This window comes from Podarcis erhardii (genome assembly GCF_964252035.2).
Source record: "Podarcis erhardii genome assembly, chromosome: 9".
Lineage (NCBI taxonomy): Eukaryota > Metazoa > Chordata > Lepidosauria > Squamata > Lacertidae > Podarcis > Podarcis erhardii.
In genome coordinates, this window is record NC_138512.1 from 50,564,289 (window position 1) to 50,586,091 (window position 21,803).

At 41.4% G+C, this 21,803-nt stretch overlaps 1 protein-coding gene and 1 long non-coding RNA gene across 4 annotated transcripts in view; both read left to right on the forward strand.

Moving 5' to 3' along the window:
- The window catches only part of LOC309350451, a 685,906-nt gene that overhangs the window by 372,541 nt on the left and 291,562 nt on the right, over positions 1 to 21,803 (forward strand). The window lies entirely within an intron of this gene.
- The window catches only part of ANKRD50 (ankyrin repeat domain containing 50), a 43,223-nt gene continuing 21,426 nt past the window's right edge, over positions 7 to 21,803 (forward strand). The window contains exons 1-2 of one of the 2 annotated variants that reach the window (XM_081876617.1): positions 7 to 902; positions 2,661 to 2,771. In XM_081876617.1, the coding sequence (XP_081732743.1) occupies positions 424 to 902; positions 2,661 to 2,771 (590 nt within the window). In that variant the 5' untranslated portion in view covers positions 7 to 423. The remainder of the gene's footprint in view (positions 903 to 2,660; positions 2,772 to 21,803) is intronic. The other variant, XM_081876618.1, reaches the window with a different exon arrangement.

A 21,803-nucleotide genomic window follows, 5' to 3' on the forward strand; every position in this document is an offset into this window, starting at 1 on the left:
GCACAGAGAACATGCAGGAACCGTGCGTGTTAGCAACTCAGCTTTTTTAGATGTATCATCTGTATTAGAGGGAAATGCAGCGCTGTAAGCTGCAGCTGTAGCCATGGCATTGCATGACCTTTTAAGCCATATGAGAAGTATTTCTGAGCCTTGGTATCAAACGTAGCTTTATTTCTAAATCGGATGATCAGCAATACACCATGTGCTAATCAGGAGAGCATTTGGATGGAAAGATGCCTCTTCGGCTTTGCAAAGATGCTACTGACCATTATGTGAGGGGATGAAAGGTTCGCGGATTGCATTGCCCAGTGACCAAGCTCCATGCTGCGCACTTGTCGACTTGGATTTAAGGACCTGCCTTAAGTGCAACTTTTAAAGATGTGCTGTCGTTTCTGACCTGTCCCAGAGAAGAAAGTCTGTAAAATGGCTCAGACCAGCTTGCTGCAGGGGAAACAGTTTTATTGTAGAGAGTGGGTTTTTCACAAGCTTCAGCACTGCCTGCAGGAAAAGACGAGCTGCAGCAACAGCACTGCCAACAAACCATCCGTTGTGCTGAACTCTGGGACTAATACTTGCGTCGTCCCTGGCAAGGGAGCTGCCTGGGGAGTGTTGCTGGTAGGAGGGCCGGGTAGTGGCAAAACAGCCCTCTGTACTGAATTACTGTGGCCCAGCTCACCTGCCAGTCTGCAAAGGGGTTTACAACACCAAGCCCTGGCTTTCCACTTCTGCAGGGCTCAGGACTCGGACACTCTCTGTGTGGGAGGCTTTATTAGAGGGTTAGTGGCCCAAATCTGTCGTAGTGGACTGATTCAGGGATTCGAGGACAAACTGAGAGATCCTGCTGTTCAAAGTCTCTTGCAGCCCGGGGAGTGTGAGAGAAACCCAGCTGAAGCATTTAAAAGGTAAATCAAACAAAAAAACACCCACTCTGTATCTGTTTCCTTCATATCTCCTGATCAGATAAAAACACAGCCCGCCATAAAAAACAGGTAAAACCTATCTCTCACATGGTATTGTCTCTCTGCATGAATTGTTCCAGTGGCCCGTATGGAAAATACCCATTTATAGAAGATGCTGCCAGACAATATACACTTGGAAACACATTCCAGGTTGGCATCTTCCAAAGATTGCATAGTAATTGGAAACAGGCTTTAGAAGGGGCAGGAGGAGGGGAATAAAGTGGAAGAGGTTTTTTCTTTTTCATATAACATAAAGGAAACTGATTCCATGGTTGTATTGACAAGAGGCCCTGATTTTAAAGACACAGGTTTTCTTGCTGGTGTTGTGAACTACTTCTGACTTGGAACTTTTGGGGAAGTCTAGAAACAAGCGTATCAAAAACAAAACGAAATGTGTGAGGTTGTGGTTATTGAGGGATTTAATCAATTTAGTTTCATCTTGGTGATGCCATAAATTACTTCCAACTATAACTTGATGCCTCTAAAAAGATTAGGCTTTATGCAACATGGGAAATCCTATACAGTGGTGCCCTGCAAGACGAACGCCTCGCAAGACGGAAAACCCACTAGACGAAAGGGTTTTCCGTTTTGGAGGCGCTTCGCAAAACGAATTTCCCTATGGGCTTGCTTCGCAAGACGAAAATGTCTTGCGAGTTCCTGCGGGGTTTTTTCCCTTACCCCCCCTTTTCCTAAGCCCTAAGCTGCTTATCAGCTGATCTGCTGATAAGCCGCTTATCAGCTGATCCGCTAAAAGCCGCTAAACCGCTAATAGCGCTAATCCGCTAAGCTGTCAATGGGCTTGCTTCGCAAGACAAAAAAAATCGCTATACGAAGAGCCTCACGGAACGGATTAATTTCGTCTTGCGAGGCACCACCGTATTGGTTAGCATAAAAAAAGATTGAGCTCCCCCTTTTTTTTTTCTTTTTTTTTTTCTTTTTTGGTCCTTTACTATGATACCTTCCAGGTCTTGTAGCTGGGAAGCAGTACAGGAACTAGGATTTTGAAGGAGGTTGAAGGGCTGACATGAGAGTTTAACAAGGGTTTCATTCCCCCATGTGTGAAGCCTTTCCTTGTGTCTAAAACCTGAAATCATTCCTTTGGGAATATAGGAACGAGAAACCTGCAGGGGGAGATAAGACACGAGAAGCAATGCCTTGGGAATGTGTGAAAAGAATAAATGCTGCTCATGAACTTGCCAAGCTCATCTAATTAGAGTTAATTTAGTATACTGTCTGTTAAATAAGCAAGACTGACCTAATAGGGTTTTTTTTTAGGGGTTAGTTTCTCAAGAGTATTTTATGAAAGCTGAAGGTTTCATTGAATTTTTTAAAAAGTTCCAGCGGCTGTGCAGTTACTTACTCAGTTAAACTGTTTCTGTGAAATAGGTGGCTGTGTAAATAACGCCACAAAGAAATGCATTCTTGATTTGAGGCCCAGCACTCATAATTTCATAAAAGCTGTTTTAATAGTGGGTGGATGCAAGTCATTATTCACCAAGTGGCACCTTAGCATGGTATGTATCGAATGTCTAAAATGTCACTCTGATGAAAGAGAACTTTACTTTGTATCAACACCTGATCAGAAATCCAGGAAAAGTAGTATCCTCCTTACTGCAGGTAGTGTTACTGATGGTTGGTTTACAAAGGTGGTATAAGCCAATGGTCGCAAGCATGGTACTCTCCAGATGTTTTCTATTATAGCTGCCATCAGCTCCAGCCAGCATGGCCAGTGTTGAGAGATGAAGGGAGATGTGTGCCAGCAGCATTGGAGAGCACCATGTTGGCTGGTATTGCTGTCACTGAGTTACTGTGGTAAGAGGTTCCCTTCTGTGGCTTGTGGGTAATCATCTAACTCAGGGTAGTCCAACTTTTCATACCAACTGGGTCACCTTGGACTACAATTCCCACCACTCCTGACTATTGGTCATGCTACCTGGAGTTGATGGGAGTTGTCATCCAAAACATCTGTTTGGCAAAGGCTGGTATAAACAAATGTGGTAATTTTCCAGTGTTCACATGCTGCATTGGAAGTTACTAATGGTGTTAAAAGCCTGTTACCTTTGTCTGCATTTTCAGGCTTCTTGAGGGATCCTAATTTAGTGCTATAAAAGAGAACACTTCACTTGAATAAGAAAGGCCAAGGGGAATACTAGCATCCACTGTTAAAATGGAGGCAAAAGGGTATATTACCATAGTTAGTATTTTAAGATAGGAGGTAGTTCAGTAGACTGAGGGGGTGGAATATAAAGGTAAATCAAACTCTTCCCCCATCTCTCCCATTTTATACTATTCTCAGTAATTGTTTATATTGGTTCTATGTCATATCCAGCCTCAGCCTTGCACTTAGAAATCTCTTATGTGGTTGATTCCAGTGGTTTCATGTGAGTTGCTCAGATTGGGCTATTAATGGTTTCCCACCTGTAGTTATCCACCTGTAGTCTCCAGAAAACTGGTTCAGTTTTGGATGGGGTGAGGGGCAGTATCACTTTTGGGTGGAAACATCTGCCAAGTTGTTGGGAGCTGTACCACAGAAATAGAGAGAACCGCTGTGCAGAGTCACCAGGGAGCAGCTGGCTCCAACTCTCCTGTTTACCTTCTTAGTCCTTCTCCTAGTTCCTCCTGTTCAAGTGCCTGTTATCTCGCATTCCTATGTCTAGAAGTATCTTCCACTCTTCATCTGCTAGGCATTTTCCGTCTGTAACCCTTTTCTGAACCATTGTAGAATCACATTACTGTTCTTCAACAGTTCTCTTGGAAAGTGACTTGCTACTTATGTTTATGCAGCACCTAGCACGTTGGTGCTAAATGAATGTCAAACAACATCAGTACATTCTTCTGGTCTGTTGCTTTGGTTAAATTGAATTAGAAGTGGAACCTTGTCCATTCTGCAAAGGAATTATGCAAGTTTTCAACTCTGCTCTTTAATATTTGGATAAAACAACTGCAAGCCACGGTGGGATGAAAGTAGCAGTCATTGCAGCAGCTTAATAGCATTGGTAAGTAATGATGAGGAAGCTAATTTGAGAGCAACTATGCCTAATAAAACATGAGATGGAGGTTATCATTGTTTAAAACCCTGGAATTTCAAGGGCTACAGTCTCTCTAAAAGCTAAGAGAAGTATCTGTTGGCTGCAACTATTACTCATGTATAAGTGCTATAACTGCATTTTTAAATACCTGTAAACAAAGCTGCAGCTTGAAGCTCTGTTGTTGGAATGCCTGTAAAAGTTCTTTCGGGGAGGAGGGGAAAGCACATACTAAAAATGAAGATTTGAATCTGGTTACATTGAAAACAAGAATAGTATGTGTTTTGCACAGACTTGTTAGAAACCTGAAACTTGTGTGCTTTAAAGTCTAAATATGAATAATATCACAAACAGCATTTGTTAGGAGATCTCAAAGTATGGAGGTATATGAAGGAGGCAATGGATGTTTGCACCATAATGGGAACTGACTGTCAAATGTTTTACAATAGTTGACTTTGATAGCCCAACTCTCTGGGCTGGTTTTCAGCCATGTGGAAAGACAGGATTTACTGCAGCTTTCTTGATAAGAGACATAACTTTGGACTCTTTTGAGAGAAAGTTCTAGGGATTTTGTTGTGGCTCTTAACAGTACTTGTGCACGACAGTGCTAATGTTCATAAGCATCTCTTAATCATATGGAGAGACTTCATACCTGAATGTTTGGAGATCCTGTTTGATAGGTCTAATTCCAGCGTAAGACTTCCAGCTGTTTTGTTGTGTGTGGAGGACCCCCACATGATCATGTATCAAAAGCAGGCCTTGTACTGTGGAGAATAAACTGTGTTTACATGAGTTCAGTGTCTTTTCTCACTTTCTTTTTTAAAAATGGTGGAAATCATTGAAAGCCATTCTGCCTTTTGAGAAAATATTGTAGCCTCAACTCTTAACTTGTAGATCTCTCTCTCTTTTTTTAAAAAAGAAACTGCTATTAAACTAGGATGTAAAGAGGTTTCTTTTGAAATGGACACCAGTGTTAGGCCCACATGCAGAATGAATAAGGCTACATGCAGATGCAGGATTGAGCCTGTGTATTGCTAATTGAAGTTATTTGAAAGGATACGCACTACTTTAAATACTGTATGTGCTTAGGACATTTGGAGAGACTGTATGCATAATAATACTGTAAAGACTCTCCTCCTGCAAGAGAGGGAAGTGGTTGTGGTCGGGAGCCAGACTCCGCCTCAAGCAGGGGGTGTTAGCCCCCTGCCTCCCACTCACCTGGCTGGCGCCCACGCCCATGGGCAGGTACCCAACCAGGTGCCTGCGAGGGGGCGTGTTTAGCAGCCTAAATTGCTGCGGCACCAGCCTTCCGGCCTCACTTTTCGTCGTCCCGTCACAAGTCAGCTTAGTTTCTGAACCTGTTTAGGGCCAGCTGGAAAAGGTGGGTAGTTAAGTATCATGACTGTTGTGGAACAACTGAGGTGCAATTTGCCTGGAAAAAAACAAACACTCTTGGAAGGAACCCGAAAGACTTGTGCTGTCCTCAAGAGATGCTTGTGCATTATAAATGAATTTACCCACAGCTGTGACAGAACGCTTCATTTGCGCACCTAATACCTTCATAAATATACTTCTGAAATGTGTTTTGTGTTCTCAGTGGCCTTTAACATATAGACAACATATGCCAAATATATGATACGGGTCTTAAGGTGAGTGAATAGTCTAGGCATTGCTTTTCTGGTCATCAGCTGCCGAGGTGCACTTGAGCCTGAAAAGCAATGAACCTGGGGACAAGAAGAGCATCTTTTGCCTTGACACTGCACACAAACAGCATCTTCTATCCCCTGTGCACATAAAGAAAGCATAAAGAAAGCAAAGTATTTTTATTTTATTTTTTCATTTTACCTGCAATATTTGCCTCAAGCTGCTGCTGGTGGTTGTGGGATTGGAAAATGAGTGTCCCAACTCCTGTTGTGGTACATTACATTTCAGCAATTCACATTTCCTGCAGATCTACTTCTGCAGTCCAGATTGCAATATATATCCTGAGGATGGGATTGTGTATATTTTATGTATACCACATAGGTATTATTATAGGTATTATTATAAACTAAGGGGTTTATAGATTTTTCTAAACAGTGTTGAAGAAACGTGCTGATAGGGTAGATCTCCAGATTTGTACAGGTGAGCTAATCCACCTGCTGCATGTGAAGGAGGAAACACAAGCTCCCTTGGACAATCTTGACTCAAGAAAAACATTATTGTGTATCTTAAAACATTTAAGGACTGTACTCCTGAAGTTTGAGTAAAAGCTGTCCCTGGACTCATGCCAAAGAAAAATGTGGCTTGGTGCATCTCTGTGCTCTGAAACAGATCAAGCTTGGTGGCACAAGCCATGGAATGCTATAGCTCAAAGGTAGCAAATGTGGTATTCTGTATATGTTTTGAACTACAATTCCCATAATCGATGTTCACTGGGGCTGAGGGGAGTTGGGAGCCCAGAAATATGTGGAGGGTGAATCGCAGAATTCTGCCACATGTATACAAGTTAGGCATCTGGCTGTAATTGTGCCTATGCGTTATACCAGTAACTCTACAAATGTTATCATATCAAAAGCCTTATACGGATTCACCTTTGGTGTAAAGCAGGCAAATCCTTTGGTAATCATACTGCCTTTGTTCATGGTACAAAAGAGAAATGTCTGTTACATTCTGGAGGTATATGCAAGGGGAGAGGTAACAGAAAGGGGAGGAAATGCTGTCTGGAACTTCTTGTCTATTATCTGCTTCCTCTCCATCTGTAGCAGAGAAGGGAGCTACCTCTCTAGCAAAGGTATCTGATGAAAGTCCAGGCAAATAATTGCCTGTTTGCAGTGCACAGAGGTTTTATTTGCATGAAACATCTCATGTTGTCCTTTCCCAGTCTTTGTTTTGTGTGTTTCCCTTTGCCTCCCTTTCAAGCCTCTAAGCTTCAAAGGCCATGAAAATTAAATTTTAATAGACTTGAACACATCTGCAAAAGTGCATCAGATTGTACCATCCCTAACAGCTGTTCATATGAGTTTCCAGAAAATGCAAGCCTCTTCAAGCAGGTACACATCTGAGAAAATTAGGCATGCCATGCACCCTACTCCTATGCATGTTTCCTTGGGACCAGTTTAGTGGCAGTTGCTCTCAAGATTGTAATTCAAGATGGTTGGAGCAAGAGTTTATAACTAGCAGTTTAGCCATAAGGTGAATCCTGTTGATTGAATGGAACTTGCAAGTAAATTCTTTTTAGGATTGCAAACATAAGTTCTTAAGGGCAATAAGAAGAGTCCGCTGGTTCAGATCGAAGGACCATCTAGTGCAGCATCCTGTTCTCAAAGTGGCCAACTAGGAAACCTGCAAACAGTACCTGAGCACAAGAACATTCCTCCCCCCCTCCCCAGCGGTTTCCAGCAACCAGTATTCAGCAACATTACTGCCTCTGACTGTGGAGCAAATCATAGTCATCATGGCTAGTATGATGTTGCAACAGAATCCATGATCTGGACCTTGTGCAGAACAGAAATGAATAAGCTCTTCACCACAAGAATGAATTTCAGAGCTTTACTGGAAGCATTCCTAAAATAGTTACAAACAAATGTTACAAGATACAAAGTAACACACTTTTCTTAAACAATCAAAGAATGGTTGTCCTCTTTTCTTTTTAGTCCTTAATTTAGTCCAAGAACTTTCCTCTCTGCTCCCGGAGAGAGATCCTAAGCAACTTGCTTTATCACCCTCAGGTGTGCAGTACATATCTTCCATTTCTGTCCTGGTGTCTTCCTGTCTCTCACATCTTCCAACTTCTATCCTTATCATTAGTTGGTACTTGAGTCCTGCAATCTCCCTTTCTTTTCAAGAGCAGCTTGATGTGGAGTACAATGGGCTACTCTTGGACTAAGCCTTGAGATAAAATACAACCTTGAAGCCAGCACAATATCTGTTGAAAACAAGGGGTTAAATAGTTGGACAGTATGCCTTATACTGTAGTATGGATTTAAATATATATGGTAGAGAATTTGTGTGGCCATTGGTCTCTCTGGGCTTTATACAATTTGTGCATCACTGGAAAAACCTGGAGCTCCTGCTGCCTGTGGTATGTTTGTGGGTGACCTGCTCAGGTATCAGACCAGCATTTGCTTGGTAGGAATAGAGTTGAATAGGAAACTTTTGATATGAACAAATTGATCAAAATACATCTGCACACTGTGGTCCAGATTAAAACATAAAAGTTGATTTGCCATAACAGCAGGTGCTGTTAATGTCTTTACAGTCCTCTATGTACCTGTGCGATTTTTTTATTATCCCTCGACCTGGTGATCTCAATATATATGTTGCTGACAGTTTTTGATTGTCTTGTGATTTAAGCATTGTGGCCAAAGTTTTAGCTAAATGGTTATTGCAAAGGTTTTGCCTTGTGTAGGTGATGGAAGGGACTGAGTGTTAGTTTGTTATAACTCTTAGTTCTAAACTGCTTTAAAAAAGGTAAAGGACCCCTGACAGTTAAGTCCAGTTGCAGATGACTCTGGGGTTGCAGTGCTCATCTCGCTTTACTGACTGAAGGAGCCGGCGTTTCTCCGCAGACAGCTTCCAGGTCATGTGGCCAGCATGGCTAAGCCACTTCTGGTGAACCAGAGCAGTGCACAGAAACACCGTTTACCTTCCCGCCAGAGCGGTACCTATTTATCTACTTGCACTTTGACGTGCTTTTGAACTGCTAGGTTGGCAGGAGCAGGGACCAGGCAACGGGAGCTCACCCCGTCATGGGGATTTGAACTGCCGACCTTCTGATTGGCAAGCCCTAGATGGCTAATTTCATGACTCACTTTACCAATGATTACATGACTACCTGGTTGAAAGTGGGGCTGCAGCTAAATCCTCTACGACAGTGCTAATGTATCTCTAGTTTCTAGCAGGAAGAAGTATAGTGATGATGATACACTGGAGCAAGTTTAATGCGCCAGTGTATCGGCAGTAGCTATAACAACGGGAAAAGAAGAGAGAAACAATGGAGTTGTGGGCACAGTGAGGAAGAATCAGAAGTGGCCAGCTCAGTCTAGATCTCCTTCTCCTTTGGCATAGTTGCACCTCTCCTCTCCATCATAACAGTGCTAAAGAATTTGGCTGCGGTATATAGTCCTAGAAGTCAGTGGCAACTAGGGATTTCTGTTCCAATCTGTCTCTGTCACAATCAGTGCTGTTTCCATTCTCCTGCAATTTGATTTCTGCCAAATACAAAGTTACTCATTTCATTGTCTGCTATTTTATGTCATTTTCAAATTTAAGACAATTAATGATGTGATTATTTCCACACCGCTCATTTCATTGCAACCTGCCACACAATGGCTGCCATAGATGACATCAGGTGTAAGGTGATTGGGTTTGGCTTGTGAGGATTTGCCTCTTGGGCCAAATTAGGATTCCTGTTGGGTCTAGTTTGGTCTGGAGGTTCTCCAGTCTTGATAAAACAGGCTTGTAAGGCTTTTGTAAGGATAACTGAGAAAATATACGTTGGCACTGAACACCTGAATGTGCTATAGAGATGCTATATATTAATGCTCTCTGTATAATATCTGGCTAGAGCTGGTTAGAGAGACCAGTATGACAGAAAGCAATATAACCTCGGAGAGAGGTTTACTGTTTTAATTGGAAATGGCTTGCAAATATATTGGCTCCAGAAAACACAAGTACCGCCATCCTGGTATATACCTGGACCATATAGAAAATCAGTGATGTGGGAAGCAGAAGGAAGCTTGTACTGACAAAGCAGGCCTTGTCTGTCACAAAGCAGTTACTTGGCTTTCGCAAAGATTTCAAATGTTCTTTTTTAAGAGATCAAGCATTGCAATGCTAATCTTGTAGTAGCTTGACATTCAATCAGTGAATGACTTTGTGCTTTCATAGAATCATAGAATCATAGAGTTGGAAGAGACCACAAGGGCCATCGAGTCCAACCCCCTGCCAAGCAGGAAACACCATCAGAGCACTCTTGACATACGGTTGTCAAGCTTCTGCTTAAAGACCTCCAAAGAAGGAGACTCCACCACACTCCTTGGCAGCAAATTCCACTGTCGAACAGCTCTTACTGTCAGGAAGTTCTTCCTAATGTTTAGGTGGAATCTTTTTTCTTGTAGTTTGGAACCATTGCTCCGTGTCCGCTTCTCTGGAGCAGCAGAAAACAACCTTTCTCCCTCCTCTATGTGACATCCTTTTATATATTTGAACATGGCTATCATATCACCCCTTAACCTCCTCTTCTCCAGGCTAAACATGCCCAGCTCCCTTAGCCGTTCTTCATAAGGCATCGTTTCTAGGCCTCTGACCATTTTGGTTGCCCTCCTCTGGACACGTTCCAGCTTGTCAGTGTCCATCTTGAACTGTGGTGCCCAGAACTGGACACAGTACTCCAGGTGAGGTCTGACCAGAGCAGAATACAGTGGCACTATTACTTCCCTTGATCTAGATGCAATACTCCTATTGATGCAGCCCAGAATTGCATTGGCTTTTTTAGCTGCCGCGTCACACTGTTGGCTCATGTCAAGTTTGTGGTCAACCAAGACTCCTAGATCCTTTTCACATGTACTGCTCTCAAGCCAGGTGTCACCCATCTTGTATTTGTGCCTCTCATTTTTTTTGCCCAAGTGCAATACTTTACATACTTTCAGGTATGGGCAGTTTATGGCATGGACAGTTTATGACAGTAACAGCCACTTAAGTTTCCATCCTGCTGTGTGTGTGTGTGTGTGTGTGTGTGTGTGAGTGAGAGAGAGAGAGAGAGAATTATAAGTGAGTACACACACAAGTATTTTGCCATAGTCCATTCCAGAGCTAGGTGTGGTATGACAGGATTGGAGGTAGGAGATTTTGTGAGGGTGGGAAAGAAGAAAATGTTATGCTTGCCTGCTGGCTAAATCATGTGGTAATAGAGTTAGTAGTGACATTCCTCATGCAGCATTCCTGAGTGATACAGTGTTGGGCAGAGTAGTTTTATGTCTCCCTGCTGGTGCTGTATAGGAGAGTGCTGAGAGTGAATTCCCAATTTTTCTTCTGCTCCCCATTTGAGAATCTTCCCCCTAGAGTGTAAATTGTTCTATTGAACCAATGCATTTGGGTTGGAGAAAGTGCTTTCTCCTCTATCCTCGCCTTCTTATTAATCGCTCCCAAAGGACCATTTATGTTGCAAAGAGGGCACACCCATATTGGGATTGATCTTGAAGAACGGAGAAGAGTGGGTCAGCAAATAGGCTCCAGCCGGTGTGCAGGCCTCAACCCTAATTCTCTCCCCTCCCATCAGGCCTCAGGTTGAAGGGAAGCGAGTGTCATCCCTTGGAACTAATGGTCATTTAACCCACCGAGGGCTTGTATATTTCCTATTTCATCTTATGTCTACCCACCCGCCTCCTGTCTTTGTTGATGGAGGTGATTGTTTTTGTCACTCTCAGACTTCTTAACTGTTCCTTACGTCATTCTTTTCCTGTAGGAGGACTTGGTTGTTGTTTTTGCTTTTCTAAGAAAAACAAAAAACAAAACACCCAGAACCAGAAAGGAAATGCATACCTGGCAAAGCTCCAAGGTATACAGAGCCCTCTCTGCCTTGTCTCTGTCCCAGTTTGACTTCGCCTCCGCTTCTGATCAACACAAAGTTTACTATTAGAGGGAATGAATATGATTAAAATAAAGTTTGGAAATTATTTGTCGAGAATGTAACAAGGATGTTGGCCAGTTGCTTGTTTTATTCTTGCTCATGCTTTAATGGTTCGGGCACATGTGATTTGTTTTTGTTTTTGTTTTAAATTTATAGCATCTCCTTTGCATAAGCGATAGCATTCTTACTCATGACTAGATTTCCCTGCTTTAAATATGCTGCACTAGATCTGAGGCAATAGCCTAATTCTTTTAGGATGACTTTTGCTATTTCAAAATAATTGAAAGCTGTTGGTGGTGGGGGGGGGGAGGATAACTCACTGGAAGAAATCCCAGTAGAGAAGCCTGGGGCGTTAAGAGGAGTGGGAGGATGTTGGCTTTCCTACCAGGATACGCTTTCTGTCTTGTTGAACAATCGTTCTAGAGAAATGAGATGCTATTACTCTGTCACTGGGTTTCTGAAGCATTACCAGCATGCTCACACAAAAAGGCTGTTTTTAAGCAAATGTTTCCCTTGTTTCAACTCTTTGTGCTTCATATTTGCTGGATATTTGTGGGAATGAGCAGAGAATAGTCCACTCCGTTTGATTGGGAGAGCAGTTCAGGAGATGAGTGCGACTTAGATTAATGCAAAATCTACGTAGTTTACCACAGAAATGTGCTACACAGTGGAGGGAGAATATAGCCATTCTCGCTAGTAGCCCTTGAGAGTCTTATCCTTTGTGAATTTGCCTAACTCTTTTAAAGCCATCCTGGTTCGTGGCTATTACTACATCTTAAGGAAACAAATTCCATAGTTTAACTATGCACTGTTCAGAACCAGCTTTGGTTCTGATAAACTGACATGAGCCACCCAGGATTAAGCGACAGTTTTCTGAGTGCTGGGAATTGGGCTTACTATATTTTCCCTTGCTGAGAAAAGCCGTCTTTCTTAATGGAAGTAGACTGTAGACAGATGAACATGAAGCAACACAATCTCTGCAGGTTTGTCTGGGCGATTTGTATCCAGGTTAAAGTTAATCCCAACCTTGCCTGACTAGACATGTCCCTTTCTCAGGGATCTCTGTTATAGGTGCCCATTAGAGACCAAAATTAAGCAGATGGTAGCCTTGGGGTATTGTTACCTAACATCACCAGGAAATATATCTCTGCACCAAACAAGGTATGCAAACTGTACAGAGTCTATACCTAATGCTTTTTCCCTTTGTTCATGCCAATGCAGATGTGAACACAGAATAGGATGAGTATGTCATCAAACTGTGCACCAGCTGTTCTAAATCCTGGAAGAACTAACCTTTCACCAGCCATTGAACAGTGAATGAAGAGCTGCAGACTCCATGCCAGCCCCCCAAAACCAGTGCCCCAGTTGCCCTGGGATTGCAGAAGCAAGGGGTTGGGGATCTTTTGTCCTCTGCCACCAGCCAGACAAACTAGGTCTCCTTCGGACAGCTGAAAATAATACCAATTTATTTCGTGTCTGGCATCTTAGTGTATTCTGACCAGACTAAGCCTCCTGATGTATATTGTGCTCTAGGAGACTTAGTTTGGTCAGAATCTAGTACACACTTCCAGAATTAACACAAAGCACATAACTTCTTGTAAATGAGCCACCATAGCTGCTAGGGGGCCCTGAAAATTTGTGTCCCGGTCTTTGTAGAGTCGGCTGCCCTTGTGCTATCTGAAACCAATAGGGCACATTGATTGCCAGATGTGATTTTTTTTCAGTTTTCCTACCCCACTACCTAGGTTGTAAGCCACCTTGAAGATCATTTGATCAAAAGGCATGGGTGTATAAATAGAATCATGATTATCAACCTTGTTCTGACCTGTTTGCCATTCCTGCTATTGCGCTTTTCATCCTTGCCTTTCAATTCAGCTACACGTTTCTGTTCCTAATTCATCAGTGCATTTATTGGCTTTTGCAAATGAGCCAGCCTCACCCTTTGGAGATCCTAGTTGTACCAAGTGACAATTTTCTTTCGTTTTTCTAGGTTGCAACATTTCCCCACTAAACTACGTGGTCTGTACATTTGGCACAAGGAATAACTTGAACAAGTAGGAGTGAACTAGATTACTTCATAATCCACACTTTAACAAGAATTCTGTTGTTTTGAAGCAACAAAGTAAATAACTAAGCATTAAGCATTCACAATTTACATATGTTTTAGATTGCAGTTTTTTGTTGACTCTTTATGACTCCTATGTCAGTAATGGGCTTTTTTGTCCCTATTGTGTTTATTCATGAGCAAATTGTGTGTTGCTTGCCAGTAGTCACTTACCCCAGACCTCAAGTGACCCATTGCTGAGTTGGGATTTGAGCCCTTGCCATCCACGGCCAGCACTGTATCCAGCTGGACACAACTGCTTTCAGTATGACTTAATGTCATGAGAATTCGCCCCTCCCCAACATCCATTGCCTGGATAGATATAAACAGCTTAAAACGCAGTGCAGAGAAAATTGAACAATCTTTCTTTCAATTCATTTTGGTGTTCTTACCTTGCTTTGTCTGTCATTTTTACTAAATCTCCAAGCCCAGACTTCTGGGACTTCCAAGAACTTTTTGCATTAAATCACTAGTAGGACTTATGGGGGAAATTGCCATATAAAATATGCGGTGGTGGTAGCACAGGTGGAACAGTGCTATTTAAAAGCCTTCCTTTTCCTCTTGCAATCATGGTATATCTAAGAGGCTGAAGACATAAATTGTAGAATAGATTTTGTTAACAGCGTTAGTGTGATTTATGCCTCAGCTTTTGGTGCTGAGGTGAGTCACTTTGTGACAACCCACTACTTCAAAGGAGATGAGAAAGGAATCGGAGGAGGAAGGATGGATGGCAGAAAGAAGCAACTTGTCCAGGGGCAAAGTTGGAAGGCTGAAATGTACTTGCACATAATTTTTGAAACCTGCAGAACGTTAAGAAATTAAGTTTAGAAAAGCAAAAATGACTACAGCAAAATACAGTCGTGGCAAACATACAGTGAACATAGGTTAATTTTGCTGTGTTCCCGTTGTTGTTGTTGTTGACAAATAGGCAATGCATAATACAGTGGTGCCTCGCAAGACGAAATTAATTCATTCCGCGAGTCTCTTCGTCTTGCGGTTTTTTCGTCTTGTGAAGCACGGCTATTAGCGGATTAGCGCTATTAGCGGCTTAGCGGCTTAGAAAAAGGAAAAAAACTCGCAAGAACTCGCAAGATGTTTTGTCTTGCGAAGCAAGCCCATAGGGAAATTCGTCTTGCGAAGCACCTCAAAAGACGGAAAACCCTTTCGTCTTGCGAGTTTTTCGTCTTGAGAGGCATTCGTCTTGCGGGGCACCACTGTACCAGAAGTTAAGGGAAAGAGGTAGAAAATTGATTATCAGGGTATAGAAGGGATTGTGGGAATATAGTTGTTTTCTTTGAAATCACTGAGTGTCCTTAAAAACTGACACCAAGGGTGGGGAACCTGTGATTCTACAGATGTTGTTGGACTCTGAATTCCCCTCAGCTCTGCTGGTGCAGAGTTTTACTCTAAGTTTTTGTTACTGGTTCTACTATGTATGAGTCAGTTCAAAAAGTGAATCTTTTTTACATAGTGCTCTCTCTCTCTCCTTTCTAACAGACTCGTTAGGAGAGATGGAACAAACCACCATACATGGTCGTGCTACAAACTGCTTTAGTTATAAATCAAGATGGTGTAGAGAAGGAATTCTGCTTGATTTAGCGTATGTTATGACCTAGAGAACTAGCTTGTGAGTAGAAGAGAACAAATAAGGGGGAAAGCTTGATTTTACAGAGCATGTTACCAAAAATAGAGAGGCACTACCTTTGCTGTAATTTTACCATTTTAAGTGCATGTCAAAATAGTCTGTTTCTGTATTAATACTGACTGTTACAGTATAGATTGCAGCCATTTAATAAACCTGGAGGACATGAGCTTAACATATTAATGATCTGTAAAATGATGAAACAAAGATATCTATGTCTAAAGCAGACTGTGGCTAAAGCAGATTTATATAAGGATTCAGTGACAGTGAAAGAGGAGACACTGAAATTTCATAATTATGGTTGCTGTGTTGGTGTCCAAGTGTAAGCTATAAGATGATACAGTGATCCATTTGAACTCATTGCTTGGCTGGATTAACTAAGGGAATTGAAAAAGGAAGATGAAAGTCAGTACAGATAAATGCGGGGTGTTACATGGTGGTATGTGTGAGACCTTCCCTTTGCAACCTTTAAAGTGCTGAATTCGTCGTTACCATTCAGAGCACTTCTGCTGTCAAAAAGACTATGAAGAAGGTCAGCGGTTATGGAAAGAGTGCACTCTGCTTGCCTGCTCATAAATTATAATGCAACTAGAAAAGGCAGGCTAACAGTGCAATCCTGTGCACATCTACTTAGGATTAAGTCCTGCTGAATTCATTGGGACTTGCTCCCAGATAATAATGTTTTCAATTTCACCCCCAAAAGGCCAAGCACACGTGACCATAGGATATCAGACCCTGATCTTATTTGATTCACCTGGGGAAACCCAGCCAGATGGGCAGGGTATAAATAATATATTATTATTATTATTTGGTGTGTTTTTGGTAGAAAGATTTCCACCAAGAATATTAACACCTACCACACAGGTTTATGATCACTTACTTTGAGCAAAGTTGCATTTTCTTGAACAGATAGGTAGAGTAATCCATTTGGAGTTTAGTAATGCAGTATAGTGCAAGGTGAATGAAGAACTAAACAAAGTGAAGATGGGGAAATACTACATGGTAAAATCCCTTTGTAAACCACTTTGAGGTTTGTCGGTTTGTTTGTTGCAATCAAGAAGTGTATGAAATAGATAAGGAGATAAATAAACGATCAAGTAGGAATTAGTGTCCTTCCTTCAAGTATTAGAGAATAAGTCCCACTGGATTCAACAGAACTTCAGCAGACAAAGTTAGCGTTGCAGCCATAGTCCTTAAACCTGTTTTATTCATTCTTTTCTCTGGTAACTTTAGGAAGGAAAGTGGGGGGTTGCCAGTGAAGTAGCTAACTTAAATGGACATTGAGGAATTATGTAGGATGCATGAAGATGAATAAAAGAAATGGAATGCAATCTAGTAGCACCCAGTGTTGTGTCATATGCTTTGGGGGCTAAAGCATATTTTGTATCAGTGGAAAAATGAGAGAGGATCTAGGGATCCTGGTGCATTTCAGGGTTACTGAACCAGCAGTTTTGTGTGGCTGTAAAGGAGACGAGGGAAATTCTTGAATATTAGGTAGGGATGTTTTTTTGCAGGGAAAAGGAAGTTCTGATATCATCGTAGATGGCACTGGTTCCTTTTGAAAGCTACAACCAGTTCTTGTCATCTGTGTTAAAAAGGAAGCATTCACAGTCTGCTAATTCTGAAGAATGACTACAAAGTCTTGCACTGAACTATCCAGACATTGTGCAGTTCCTCTGTGGTTTTACACTTCCCCTCAAGTACTTAGATCAATGAAAGTTATGTTCAATTTATTAAGGTGAAAGTTGAAATATATGGAGGAAGTGGGGAGAGGTACCAGTGGCTTTACTGGAGGAAAAATAAAATAAAATGCACTATTGTTACTTTAAACTTCTTATAAAGAATTATTGTGTCCTTTGAGGAAGCCTTTGTGAGTAGAAGTCTCTACTCTTCCATTGTCTGTAGCTTCCTTTTCATATCTATCCAGGGAAATCCTTTGATTGCTGCAGAAGTGCATCCTCTTTTTATCGCATTAAATTCTTTTCAGATTTGTCAAGCCTCTTCCTTGTTTGTATGATACAGATTCAGGAAAGGAAATGAGAAATCCAGAGGCAACTGTAAATCTTGTAAGTCCGAACATTCAGCGGATAACTCTGGCAAGATACTTCTCTTAGCGCTGAAATGAATTGGCAATTCAGGTGAATTCAGAAGCTGTATAGAATTGGTGCAGTTGAGCAGTTCGAAAATGGCACCAAATGTCACAAAAGGAGAAGTGCTGCTGGAAAAGTGTATTGAGATTTCCTGTGGGTGATCTTCATTTATTTCTTAATTTATATCATTATTGATATCCTGCCTTTCGCCCTGACAGGAACCCAAAGCAACTTACAGCTAAAATAGAAACATAGAGGGGAAAGCTTTCATTTAAAAAACAACATTTAAATGTGTATACACACACAAACATATAGATCACTACAATAAAAACAAGACAGAACTAGCCCTTTTAAGTCAACAAGGAGGGAGCCAATCTAATTCTCTAGGAAGGGAGCAGCCAAACTCTGGGAGCAGCCACTGAGTAGGCCCTGTCCTGCGTCTCTACCAAACATGCCTTTGAGGGTGGTGGGACCAAGATAAAGAGGCTCTCCTGAATATCTCAGAGCCCAGACAAGTTCATATGAGGGAATATAGTCTTCCGGATTTATAGACCTATTCTGGTGAGATGAGGCTGAAATTATATCCAAATAATCAATGGACACATAAACCAATTTGTGCTGTTTCTTAGGAACTGAATGTGTCGTCCAATTTTGATCCCTGCATGGCTAACCCGATTTACATAAGATAAAGAAAATCATGTGTAAAATATGTAGTACAGAGACCTTCGGGTGTTTCTGGACCCCCACTGCCATCACCTCTCACTGTTTGCCATACCGACTAGGGCAGCCAAAATATCAGAAGGCCAAAATATCAGAAGGCAGTTAAGCTTGCGAAGATTTACCATTTGCCCAATAATAAATGTTGGAAATGTAATGAAATTGAAGGTACCTTTTTTCACCTGTGGTGGACCTGCCCAAAGATTAAAGCCTTTTGGGAAATGATTTATAATGAAATTAAGAAGGTACTTAAATGTACATTTCATAAGAAACCAGAGGCATTTCTCTTGGGCATGGTTGGCCAATTGGTGTCAAGAAAGGATAAGACTTTTTTTTTGTATGCTACCACAGCAGCAAGGATACTTTTAGCAAAGTACTGGAATTGCCTACACTGGAAGAATGGCAGGCGAAAGTGATTGACTTTATGGGATTGGCAGAAATGACCGGCAGAATCCGTGACCAAGAGAAAGAGACGGTGGAGGAAGATTGGAAGAAATTTAAAGTTTATCTTAAGAACTGTTGTAAAATTGATGAATGCTAAAATGCCAAGGGAAAGGAAGATGCAGAATTGCAGCGGAAATTACTTGATGAATTAAGATGAAATAGAGAAAGAATAAGTTATAAATAGAATTGGACTAAGGGGTTGCTGAAAAACTAAAATAAAGATGCAGAGAGGGTGAGGTATGGGGAAGTCGGGGAAAGAAGGTTTATGAAAATGAGGATATGAAATTACACTTGTTTGTATGTTTTTGTTTGTTGATGTTTTGTTTGTTTTTAAAATTGAAAATCAATTAAAAAATTATTAAAAAAACCAAAATATCAGAAGGCCACAGATTCCCATTTCTTGGTGTAGCAGTGCAGGTTTTTACCACTTGCAGGACTGTTGGCAAAGGTTGCAGGAGACATTTTTGAAAAGCACTCTCCTGGAAGAGTTGGCACTGATCATCCCAAAACGAGCCATTCTAGGGAAATGTGTTTAGTGTGAGCTTCCAAGATGAAAGGCATTTGCTACTGCCATGAACATTTTATCACAAATTACTACACAAGTGTGAATGTAGTGGGAAGGAGGGGAGAATAAAATAAAAGGCATGGCTTGGTTGCATCTCCCAACCAAAGCCACATGACTGGCTGGTGTTTGATGGTGTTCTGTGGAGACCTTTTTCCTACGTGGCATGGATAGCGGATTCCCACAGATGCAAAAGTTGGAAAAGTTTAGTGCTGTGGATTTGAAAGGAAGGCTCTTTGTGAAATATTTTTAAAGAGCGTCTGATTAACATGAAGAGCCTTTCTCATAAAGGTGTTTTTGCTATTGGAGGAGTGAAGGGTAGGAGTGATTAGGTAAGGTAAATATCTAGGGAAAGAGTAGAAACAAGTGAATAAAGAGGGGTTAACAGCGCAGCTACACATCTGAATTTGGAAGTAAAGCCAGTGTTAGTGGAGATGCAGAAGTTTCAGATGCTCCCAGCCCTTTGTTCCACTCATTGTCACTCTGAAGATCGATTTCTCACTCAAAACATATAATTAGGTTTGATGGCATATTGCTTACATCTTATTTTACAGAGCTCATGATTTTCAAACGGTCTTCAAGATGACTGCTAACCTTCTCTAGAGATAATGAAACATTTGGCTGGCGTGAGAAGGGGGCGAATTGCTGCAGTTCATTCTGCTTTGAAACCAAGATAGCATTTTTGAAAATAAAGGGATTATTTTCTAGTCAAGACTATTTCATGGCAGGAACAGTTGCCTTATTGAAGAATCTGCTGAATAGGCCTGAGGTCAGGATGCAGTTGGAAGTTAGAAAATTCTGGATGCGCTGAAGCAGACACTTAAAAGAGTCTGCTTTTTGTGTGATATCTCCTGTTGTAATGATGCTCTAGCCTTGGGGAGTTACTGGTAGCTGTAATGCGTTGTAATGCATTCTTTTTTTCCCCTGCTAGAATTAAATTTGTGTTTAAGAATCTTAAGTCAGAATGCACTGGTGGAAATGGGGAATAGCCAAACTGTTCTAAATGTGAACTGTGGTGAGTTTGCATGGAATGTGTTTTACCTTACATATGGAATGCCTAGCTCTTTACAATTATTAGAAAGTAATGCTCATCTATTCCATTTAAATATGCACCGATGATTTTTTTTAACCATTTCAAATAAATTAGGAATGACCTCTATGATAAAATTGGTCTTAAATAGGGACATAAAGAGCTGCACAAAGAAAAAGTATGATGGAAATTATGGATTCTCAGAGGTGATGGGGGAATTCCAGTCCAAAAACACACACAAAAAGGCAAATGGTTAGTAATACAAAATGACACTTCGGAAGTGTGTCAGGCCTTTCACTCATCTGGTCAAGTCAGTGGGGCTACATTACTGGAAGCGGTTGGTGAATCACTTCCTTGGTATGGCAAAAATGCAAGTTGCGTTGAAGGATCTACCCACCCCCATCCTTGCCGGTTGATAAAATAGTACTACAGCCTTATTCATCCCAACAGCTGTAATCAGAAGTTTGGATAATTGAGCATGCTTTTTTTCACTGGTTTATCAAGACTTTCTTGCATTTCATGGTGGCAGAAAGTGCAATTAGATGAGTAAGGTCTTTGGATAATGAAGGAAACATGTGTTTCATAGGTTTGCTGTGCAGTCCTAGGCTTATTCAATCAGAAGCAAGCCCCACTGAGTTCAGTGAGACTAACTAGAATGCATATGTATCAGGATTGCAACTCTAATATCTAATTATTCATTGGCTGTACAGTGGTACCGCTGGTTACGAACTTAATTCGTTCCAGAGGTCCGTTCTTACCTGAAACCGTTCTTAACCTGAAGTACCACTTTAGCTAATAAGGCCTCCTGCCACTGCCACACAATTGCTGTTCTCATCCTGAGGTAAAGTTCTTAACCCAAGGTACTATTTCTAGATTAGTAGAGTCTGTAACCCAAGGTGTTTGTAAGCCGAGGTACCACTGTACAGACTTTGAGCTATTTGTAATTTTTGTTCCTTATATCGCATGTACTTTTTTTACTTCACGCTTTACTTAAATCCTATGTATTGGGGATTTATAATTATAATTATATTCCAAGGGGATTATCCAGGTTGTTATCATGACACATCTTTTGATAAAATGCTGTCATAAAGAATTCGGTAGCATGAACACACCCTTGAGTTATTTAAGTGATTCTAGGTTTTGCCTGTTCCTTCCCACCCCCACCCCCTAAGAATTGCAAATCTTGTGATCAGAGAGAACCATCCTGTTGGAGGGGGGAGCTGCCTTCCCTGAAGAGCTATTTCTTTATTTCTGAAGCTTTCATAGCTCTGATGCTGTACTTACTGTTAGTATATGCTCTCACCCCACAACCGGTTTGGGTGGGGAGGTGATGGCCTGCTTCCTAGCACTGATGCAAGGACTTAGACATCTACCACCATGACATTTTGCATGGGGGCAAACGAGGTAGACAGTCTGGTTTGCTTTGGGTAGATGGTCCTGCAATATCTTGTATTCATACAGTGAATAATCATGTAGCCTCCAAGGAACGAGGGGTGAGCAGGCACCTCTGATCTTGCCAAGAGTTGCTGGTTCACTTTCAGTTCACTTTAGCTTTGGACTTAACTGCTTGCTAGAGTAAACAAACTGGATACTGACTTGAATTCAGGAATGTTATTT